Here is an 11070-nt window from a genome sequence, read left to right on the forward strand (position 1 = left end):
AATCAAATGGAAGTGTGAAAAATACGCTTAAAATTGTGAAAATATTGCCAGTAAATAAATTTTGATTCAATTGCCGTTTTTCCGGAATTTATAAATATTTTTATACGCTCTTGTTCCGCGTATTTACATTGTATATCTATATAGTTATTTAATAAAACTAGCTATTGCTCCAGACTTCACCCGCGTGGTTATAGAAATATTAGTATGAAGATTAATAAATATACTAGTTTATGGGTTTCATTGCTTTTTTTGTTCCATGTGAGATGTAACTAATTTCATTATTTTTCACCACCACTCTGGTTATGTTCTGTTTTGACACAATTCAAATTATTGCCAGTTTTAACATGAAGACGTATTTTCTTTTCATAACTGTTCGGGGTTACCCTCAAAATGTGCAACGCCTAGCTGCTCTCCGCGGTTTCACCCGCATTGCTCCGCTCCCGTTGGTCTTATAGCGTGATGATATATGTATATCCTATAGTCTTCCTCGATGAATGGGCTATCTAACACCGAAAGAATTTTTCAAATCGGACCGGTAGTTCCTGAGATTAGCGCATTCAAACAAACAAACTCTTCAGCTTTATAATATTATAATATATAGTATAGATTATTCTCTAATCAGTGCCGTGTAAGTAAATCTTATTATTCATATATACCTTTTCGTATAATGTACGTTTAATTATGACTCTAAGTAAGAAATAATAAGGAATGCTTGCGTGCGTAGCTGTAATTCACGCTTCCCCGAGTACCTAATTATTTTAGCTTCAAATTTCACGATTTTCATGATTATAGTGGGCGCGTGTAGTTATTCAATTTTAAGAGATTTTCATACAAAATAGCATGCGTGATGTATATTATTATTTCATTCATTATCCTACTTTGAATGGCTTGGCTATTGCGCTGAAGAGGATTGGGCACTCAAACTAAATTTATGTTTTGATTATCGTATTCTTTTAATAATAATAGTATAAAATAGTTTACGGTAATCAGCCAGGGAATTTATTAGTTCTGCAATCTTAATGCTTCTGTTTTTTGAAGAAATAAAATTTTAATTGAATAATGTTAAAGGAGTATGCAATGCATTAGGGTGCTTGTAATAAATTACCCGCAAGAATCTGTAATTAATTAATTAATTTGACATGTTAATACTCTGGCACCTACTATTTACTTCTTATTATAAACGTTTATGTGAACTCGAAAATATAAATCATATCACTAATAGAACCTATTGCTTAGAAGCTTAAAAAAAGCATATTGTTTCAAATACACCAAAATATTATTACACATACCTACCTAGCATGACTTGTGTTATGGTAAAACTAGGTTCCAGGAATTGAAACGTTCTTCATACCGATTTGTTCTTGTCCAATACCCATAAACATGCGTTTGAATATATGTACTAGGTACCTTTATTCAGATCTCGGGATATATAATAAGGCTCTATGAATATGCCCGTAGTTCACAGAACCTGTGATAATAAATACTATTATACTAATTATATTAAAATAATATATAAATACTAGCGGCCCGCCCCGGCTTCGCCCGTGGTACATATGAAAAATAGATGTTGGCCGATTCTCAGACCTACCCGATATGCACAGAAAATTTCATGAGAATCGGTCCACCCGTTTCGGAGGAGTATGCAGACTAACATTGTGACACGAGAATTTTATATATAAGATTTAGCTATGCCCCGCTGTTTTATGGTAGATACTTACTTACCACAGATTGCTTAATAAGTAGTTTGTTTGAACGCGAGTATATTAGGAACTACTAGACCAATTAAAAAAATTATTTCAGCGTTGGATATGGACGAACTTGTAAGCAATAAAGGCAGCGTTTGCATCCAATGTCCTACTTTTATGTAAAATTAGTATTATTTTTCCTATATGCAATTAAGATTTTTCAAAATAATATGTATTAGTGTACCTATGTTATTTTAACTGTATCTGCTCGCCATTGTCTTTTAATTTCTGTTGCCGGTTCTGTTCAACCAATAGCAAGGAAAAAAGGTCCAAGAGCAGAATAAATAAAATACAATTAGTAACCACAATTATAAACACTTAACACTCAATACATTACATTTATACCTAGAATTTATTGTCTTAAAAACTAGCATTTAACATGCTCGTCATTATTAAATTATTTCTTCGTAAATCTCAAGTAATATATATCTAAAAAAACATAGAAAGTTGATGGTTACGTACATATTTTTAAATACAAATGCATGCAAACTACTATTAGAAGCAGGCAAACAAATATTTAATATTAGTTTCTGTTGAAATTAATAGATGGCGCTTTAATAAAAACGACTGCTTTGGTATAAACGACATCTGTTTATTTTGCAAAGAATACCTATCATAAAATCATAATATTATGATGTCTTATATTTTAGCCGGTTGAACTAAAAGTTTAGTATAATTACTCTAGATGTCACTAATTCAAGTTATTATAAAGTTAATTTAAAACTTGTTTGATTCCGACATGAATTACAATACTGTCGGTAGATGACATTCTGATTTATTTTTAAATTGGTTGTATATTTTATCATTTTTTAGTACTTTGATATATCACAAAACCTGAACCTGTGTTTGACTACAAAAAAGAAAGGATGGTTTTATCAAATAAATATATTATATCTACATAGAAAATAGTGGTGCGCCCCAGCTTCGCCCGTGGTACAGGTATTATAGCCAATAACACTAAGGGATCACGTAAGAAAAATTCATCCATCACGTAGTAGGTACCTAAGGTATTTGTCATTACAAATCGTAAAAAAAATGTTTCTGTTTAATATCATACATTTATGATATTAAAATGTAGTTTGTTTGAACGCGAGTATATTAGGAACTAGGTACTAGACCAATTAAAAAAATTATTTCTGTGGTGAAATTTTGTTGAAATCGTAGCAAGTTCCTGATAAAAGCTCGTTCAAAAAAAAAACAAATAAACTTAGTATAGAATATAGATTCAAATTTTATGGCTTGGTCCATATTTTTAATATGATTTAGTTTATTTTATAGTTAGCTACCCTAATAACTTTGAAACTTTTATGTAACTAACCTGAAAGCTAGTTAGTATCCCTATGTAACTTTAATGTAGGTAAACGTTTTCGCAAGATGAACCTTCATACCTATACACATAAATAGTATACAAATACACTTTGCCGCTTTATTTTTATGATATACTTTTATTTTCAACTTAATATCTTTTTTTAACCTTTCGGCGAACAATATAACAATATAAAAAGTTATGTATTTATTATATCTCTTCAATTCCCATGTCTAAGTTAATAGCAATTTTGCATTTCTCTTTTACTGAAATAGTTTAAATACATCTGGCGAAGACAAAAACAAAAAACAAAAAAAATTACTACCCCCCAATTTTTTTTTATGAGGGTGTCACCTACAGGTGACACTGGGCATTGTTTTAACTTAGGACTCTAAAGGGCTAACGAGGTTTTTCTTTTTTTTTTTGTTGGGAATAAAAATAAATTATTATAATAATATTTATTTATGAACAAGTAGAAAAAAATACATTACTTATTTATTGTGGAACATGTACCAACTAGATGAAACTGATATTGCACTTGGCGCACATTTTTCTAGTGCGTTGGTACCGTACCTGCATCTACACTGTGAGCAATCAACTGCCGATTGGTCGTCCGCAGTTCCAGCTCTCCTCACTTCTGTGGGCACTCTCATTTGTACTGAGAATATATAGGCAGAATTACGGTTACCACATTCCGCTGGAAATCTTAGTAGGTCCAGTTAGTTTCCATCAGCCCTTTGATCAGCCATGCATTTTGGCAAGATGCTTCTATGTCAAAACATGTTTTTTATCCACAAATCCAATGCGATCTACTTTTATGATAGGATCCAATCCGTGTTAGTTGGATACAATGGTGACGATGCCACATGACGGCAATAATTTCATCAGAAGCTTTGTAAGGTCTTTTTTTTCGGTTTTTCGACTTCTTCTTCGTCATGTACACAATTTTCTCCAAAGACGGAAGGTTTATTTTGACATTCTAATTGTGCTCAAAGCATACAACTAGAAAAATGAAAAATACTAGCGTCATTTTCGTCTCCACTATCTTCGTCCGTCTCCACTATCTTTGTCAGTCACCACACCATCATCAGGAGTAAATAAAATAATATCGCCTGGGTCTTCTCCGGCGTGCAACTCTTCGGCAATCTCATCTAACGTCAACCTATAATACGTAAACAACCTCTAAAACAATAGCAATAAGACAAAATATAAACAACAGTCTTGTTATTACTTACAATGAATTCAGAATAATAAAGTTATTATAATGCCCAGTGTCACCTCCAGGTGACACGGCATATTTTCAGTGCTGTAGTGAAGATGCTATTAGTTATTTTTATCATAAAATATATTTATATTATAGATAATACTTTCATTTACTATAATATGTAATAAGAAAAAAAACAATACTTACTGTCGGGACATTTTTATATCACTTTACAGTTCAAGGAATCACACAAACTCTGACTACTTCAAGTACGCGCGAAACAACTAAACAAATTTGATAAATATCATATAGTTAGCTTTGCCAGAAAAAGCTAATTTGCTAGACTGCTTTTCAAAAATTCCACTTTGTAATTTATTTATCTTAATATTTTTTTTTGTTCGATATTTGATCTAGAGTTCAGCGATAGATCAAAATCCATGAAAAACTGAAAATGCTAGACTTCCTTCAATGGTTTTTCACCTGGTTACTTTTAGCCATTGTACAAAATATGATACGATATTACCATTAACAGTAGTTAATTTTGTCATTTCTTTACCTGCATCTCACGTCAAAATAAACCAAAAAGTAAAAAAATATTTAACAAAGGTTATTATTTCCTACTACCCTAAACATTTGAAGGGAACACATGAATATTTCTAATTGAATAAATTTTTATATGCGTAATAATCGTCTCGGAGGCACTAATTTGGCGATTGAAAATAAACTGTTAATTTAATTCCCATATAGGTGTCAGTTTTTCCTTTGTACATACCTTTTACCTAGTTAGTATGTTTCATTTACAATAAATTATCGCATCTTACGATTTGTCAAGTAATTGTATGATTAGATTTTGTCAAGATATTAGATGTTTAATAACATTGAAAACCATTTTCATTGCTTGAGAACAAGAAGTTACTAAGTTTTATAGTAAATTTTTCTAAGAAAATAATATACTTTATAAAATAACTTTAAAATATACTTAGGTATATCATGAAATTGAAAATTTAAATTATATAATATATGGTTTAACGATTAGTCTCCCTGTGAAGGAATGTGAATAACGATTGTATACTGAAGGAAATTATAATGACTGTATTAAAGTTGCTGTCATAATATATATATATATATTTTCTCTTTACAATAAAACACATTTTCCAATTAAGTATTTCAAACGAACATAGAGCTAGAGTTAGAGCAAGAGCATTCTTTGGTATTCAGCGTTGTTCAGTATTAGAACATTGCATATAATCTTTTCGAACGCACCAAGAACTACGAAATAATGCTCTACGCCTGTTTAAACTAAAAGAATTTGATATAGTGGAGTTAGAATGAGCATTCGCTCGTTTGATGTAAATGCACCGTAAGGTTTTGTACGTTTACGTTTAAATTTATTATTATTTGTACAACATAATGGATCCTAATGGAATAATTTTTTATGTTCTGCTGTTTGTATGTGTGTCCGTCACATTGCTCTGTACCATTTAGAAATTTCAGAGTACATATAACTACAGCCACATTTAGAAATATATAAGTAACTAATTGTGCTCTGCGGTTTTACTCGCAGTGCTCCACGCCTGTTGCTCTTAGTGCGATGATATGAAGCCTATAGCCTTTAGCCTTCCTCGATAAATGGGCTATCTAACCGAAAGAATTTTTCAAATCGGACTAGTAGTTCATGAGATTAGCGCGTTAAAACAAACAAACAAACTCTTCAGCTTTATAATATTATTAGTATAGATTAAAATAGTGTTAATATCTGAACAGAAACACCGCACGAGTCTGTATTTTTATGTTTTGCACTATTACACAAAATCTCGTAGGTATCTGACTTGGATTCACACTTAGCCGGTTTTGTGTTACCATAAATCAAAACTATTTTTAATTATCCTGTACAAACAAAACACGTTTTAATGTTTAATGAAAAACGTGTGTAATATTAAATGGCGAATGCGAAGTCGGAAGATATTGATTTTAACACTTATCGATATTTGTTCAATCGTTTTACATAACCGAGTCCTCAACCTGTCTCTTCTAATGAGAGGTCAAGGCCCTCCCAGCCAAGGCAAGTTCATACATAATCGTATATTTGTATAGCATTAAAATATTTGTTTTAATATACCAACATGAATATTAATTGTTATCGAATACATTATCTGAAGATTTGACGTTCACTAAATACACAACCGAAGCCAGGCGTGACGGCAAAAAGCATATTGATTTATGTTTATTATTAATAAAAACCTAACTTTATGAATTATCTTACGTAATATTTAAACGGTTTTTGTGATATTTGAATCATTAGTTATTTCAATATTTATAACACAATTGAAAACGTGAGCGACAAAATACCTATATTGTATTAATTTTCGAAACTTTTGGTATGTTTTTCTTCTCATAGTTATCGGTATAACGGACTGGCAAAGATTTATTATTTAATTTGCATCGGTCAATATTTTTTTCTTCGTGCTAATTACGAGCCCACAATAAATCTTTTAAACGACTATTCGAACGGTGATATAAAAACATAAAAGATGCTTTATTTATCTGTTGTGTATGTACAATGTGCAAACCCTTCCGCTTTATTAATGTGGGTATATTCATAATATCTGCGATATTATTCATCTTGAATATATTTCATTAATTTTAAAATTTAATTAAAACAACAAGAATTTTGAAATTAAAATAACAGCAGAGTTAACCTTAATATGTTGCTTTTTTTGTTCTAATTTATTTTTTATACTGTATTTCATGCATACAATATAAAACAAAACTAATAAAGTAATACTTTTATTAATCTATGAATATTTTGCTGTTCCGTGGAAATAGGTTTATAAAAAGAAGAAATTATCATGGTTTTGAAATAGAAAGGGTCACATCTTATCAACACAATAAAGCAGCGTTCGCGCAAAAAATCTTTATTTGAGTAAATAAAAAAATAAATTAAAATGTAAATATTTATTACAATAAAATATAAATATTCTAAATAACAACATATTATTTAATGCTTATCTAATACTAGAAGGTCACTCACGACAGCAAAGTAATATTATAGTATAAAACTATCAGACCTTCGAACTATTCAAGGTTCATGTAAATTAAAATTCATATAGAGAAGTCCTAAGCTCCTTGTAAAACCAAGGAATTAATGTTATCTACAAAGTTCCGAAAGTGCGCTCAGCAGCTTCGAATATATCAGTCGAGTAACACAACTGTCACAATTAATTAAAATACTGTTATGAAAATAATGTCTTAGGCTTATGGTTATAGATAGACGGTGCCGACTCTGAGGGATTTCGGCTTTGCGAAGAGATTGGAGGCAGTCTTGAAGATGCTGATCAGGGGCCTGAAGGTGGAGGCCTCTGTTTGGTAGTAGGTCTGTGGCTGTTGGTACTGATACTGATATTCGTTGTTGTACTGGTTGTAGAAGTGATAGTTGAAGGCTGGAGAATCACCAGTGCTGTCGGGGATGACGTTCGAGATGTAGCCGTTGTTGTTATCTGACACTTGGTAGCTCGATGTGGAGGCGTAACTGGCCGCTGTAAAAATACATCAAAATTAGTACTGTTAAGTTTATTTACGTCTTCATTTCAACGGGGTTTGAAATAGAAAATAATTTGTTTTGAGGAATCAAATTTATTGAATACAGGTTTTTATCATTAGCGGATTTATGGACGAATCAATTATAGAGAGCATTCTCGATTAAAATAAGAATCAAGCCTATGATACAACTGAATAATCGTTCTTAAAACTTACAGCATAATCCGGAGTACTTTCTTGATTCAGAGAGTCCGTATTGGGTGCAGGATGGGCGGCCTTTCTCATACGGGTTGGAGCCGAGAACGTTGCCACCGGGTCCGTAGTTGCAGACATACAACTTGGTGTAGCCTCTCACGGGGTCATAGTAGAATGTATATCCACAACCCACGTGCGATGTCTCACCCCATACCAACTAAAATGAATGAAAGTTATTAATATTGCGAAGAAATAGAGCTCTATATTTTAACTTGGTCTGTTACGACTATATTATTTCATAGAACGTCAAGTATTTTTTCATTTAATAATCACCTGTGAGTAATGACCGGTGCCGTGTCCACCATTGATAGGTTTGAAGCCGTAAATCCTGACTTCGTCGAACCATGCGTTGATTTGCTTCATGAAATCGGGCTGTGAGTCAGAGGGGCCAGACGGCGGGCGTGTAGTCCATGTGGCTGCAAGGTTCTGCCCCACAGGGAAGCGGCCGACGTCACGCTGCGCGGCGCGGTCGTGCGCGGGAGTGCACTGGTCAGCCCAACGTTGCGCCGTCGCTGCTAACTCGTCGTCCCATACCTGTAATACAAATTCTACCGTTATACGCGCTCTACAGATGTTATCTAATTGCATTGAAATTGTGTTGACGTGATTGAAATATCGTAGGAATTACTTTTGTTTTTAATAGAGCAACGATTTTGTATTCATATTCATAATATTGTTATGCGATTTTTTGTTGATTTACGTAAGTGCAACTAAGAGCTTACGAATATCAAGTTTATAATATCAGTGGGTATTATGTATACGAATGATATATTTAAAACATTTTATCTATATTCTATTTTAATTGCAGGCCCTGTTATAAAGTCACGTGCTAAACATGTGCGCTTATTAACTTGTTTGAGAAACGGACGGACAATTTTAATATTATTAAAGTAAAAATCGTAAAAAACCAAATGGTCTCCACGTGAGCGAGATGACGAGAACAACTCGTAAAGGCCATTTCATTTTCACATTATGAATAAATTTGGATTTTATGTTGATTTTCTATAAAATGTAAACCTTTATCGACATACGATTTACTACCTGTGTCTGTCATGCCGTTTTGTCCGACATTTAATGCCATTACAATTCTTTGTGCTTAATTTATTCGTGATTACTAGCATAAACTTCACACACTTCTCCATTTATATTTATTTCGAACTATCTTAAACGATCACACAAAAACTTTGTTGCTATATCGTATAATACTACCTACTCAATAGAATATGACTTTATTTTTATTTTTCACCTAATTTATAACTTGTCCAGAAAAGATCATTCAATCAGGAAAATTTATTAATATTCATTAGCATTTATCTAGTATTAAAATGCATACAGGTATAAAACGATGAATCAATAAGTGGTCCTTCCTGCTGCTGATATTTTGACCAGTAAAAGGCAATTATAAGTTAATAATACTGTACGAGCATCGATCCATAAAAGGCACCGTTGAAAATTATGCGTGAAGCAGACTTGATGCAGTGTAATGTGGACAGTACAGAGAGAACAAGAAAAGAAAAAATACGTACCATTTCCATCATATTGGCAGCTGGGGGCTGGCTTGACACTTGCCCAAGAGCAACGGATTGCCGGAGACGATTATGTGCGTCTACTATGGCTTGCTTCTCGTACGATGTCAGCCCACCCGTTCCTAATGAATACACATTGTCATAAGTAAATCTATCTTGATCAAATAATATATTCCTAGCCATGGACCAAGTGAACATATTGTTCGACTACCGAGCTCTATGACTTGACAAACCTACGGATTTTAATTCTGATTTATTAAACCGGTGCGTATTATATTCGATATCATTATACAGGTGTCTGTATCCATAAAATTTTACGATCTCGATCCGTACAAGTATGCAAATAGAGGCGTCTTTTTAGGTAAAATTCATTTGTGGAATCTAGACTGGGTGGCGACGATAAAATTTATAACACCCTCGAAGCTAAATTGTCCTTTTGATACTTATGTAACATTTATCATGTGCTTATAATATCGCCCATATTAAATAAAATTTCGAAATTAATAAATAATAATTGCAGTGTTCAATACAATAAAATATCATCAGTAGCAATGGCAATGCATTGTAAAATTTCAAATCGTATAGTAGAGATTTGGTGGTCTTGCGATGAAATAAATTAATAAAGAATTTATTAATTTAATTGAACTTTAATCTCATGAGTTGCATATTTTTATTAATTTATTTAAACAAAAAAAGACAAAAATAGATTTAAAAGGGATAAGGGACGTTAATAGATCTAATTTATATTCATAATTTTTTAAATTACTAGGACAATATTTTTCAGCACTTACTTAACATTTGTTTTCCAGCTCCACACGCCTCTGTTGCTGCGAGGAGGCTTCCCAAAACAAACAACACTAGGGTAATCATTTTGTTTTCAATAATTGTCTATTCACAACACTTAACTGAAGTTCACGTATGTTGAGATTCGTAACAAAAGTGTCTCACTTATATTTACGAAACGTCAAACTAGATAATTCGCCGGTGATCCGCTGCACAAGCGTGCCGCGCGCTCTCCGGTCTTTTGGTAATCTGTGCGGGTGTCTATCAGCCGCTTGCTTAAGTACCCGTCGCCGTGTTACCATGGAGACGCCGCGACGCCACCGTCGACTGTCGGTCAAACCGCACTCGCAGCCCCGATTGTCAATACATCGCCGATCCACTGCGGCTGCGGCTCTATACTGTTTACTATTCAAACTTTTTTTAACATTACATCAATATGTGATCTATGCATCCCTTAAATCACTTCCTTATCCCTTAACTGGTTATTGCATCAAAACAGGTACAGTAGCTTCGAGTACCGATCGCGTAGTGTCTTCGCTTATGTGATGAAGAAAGGTTAAACGAACGTCGCCTGACCGCTTTTTATCTGCAGTAATAATTTAAAACTCATTATGCTGCACCCGCTCGTTGTCAATGAAATCGAGTTCTTGTGATGTGTCTGAGCCAAAGGTGGAAAATTATGTTGACAGATATTGGTCGGAACGGAAGTGGTCT

At 33.1% G+C, this 11070-nt stretch overlaps 1 protein-coding gene across 1 annotated transcript; it reads right to left on the bottom strand.

The window, feature by feature from the left end:
- Nucleotides 1-7154: 7154 nt before the first annotated feature.
- Nucleotides 7155-10618, bottom strand: LOC149905019 (venom allergen 5-like). The gene is made up of 5 exons (XM_090106275.1): nucleotides 10365-10618; nucleotides 9574-9695; nucleotides 8321-8581; nucleotides 8009-8204; nucleotides 7155-7791 (listed from the first exon to the last, which is right to left on the bottom strand). The coding sequence occupies exons 1-5, from the start codon at nucleotides 10441-10443 to the stop codon at nucleotides 7517-7519; spliced, it is 933 nt and encodes a 310-aa protein (XP_089962401.1). The 5' UTR covers nucleotides 10444-10618; the 3' UTR covers nucleotides 7155-7516.
- Between the last annotated feature and the right edge of the window lie 452 nt (nucleotides 10619-11070).

Source organism: Colias eurytheme, chromosome 10 (assembly GCF_061535395.1).
Source record: "Colias eurytheme isolate Ceu_HAF_F1 chromosome 10, ilColEury1 Martin Lab GWU primary, whole genome shotgun sequence".
NCBI classification, from domain to species: domain Eukaryota; kingdom Metazoa; phylum Arthropoda; class Insecta; order Lepidoptera; family Pieridae; genus Colias; species Colias eurytheme.

Bases quoted from the DNA above. Each gene is read 5' to 3' on its own strand.
- LOC149905019 (XM_090106275.1), bottom strand. From the start codon at position 10,443: ATGATTACCCTAGTGTTGTTTGTTTTGGGAAGCCTCCTCGCAGCAACA. The intron at 9,696-10,364 runs GTAAGTGCTGAA...TGTATTCATTAG, and splicing joins AGCTGGAAAACAAATGTTAA to GAACGGGTGGGCTGACATCG. The intron at 8,582-9,573 runs GTACGTATTTTT...TTTGTATTACAG, and splicing joins CTGCCAATATGATGGAAATG to GTATGGGACGACGAGTTAGC.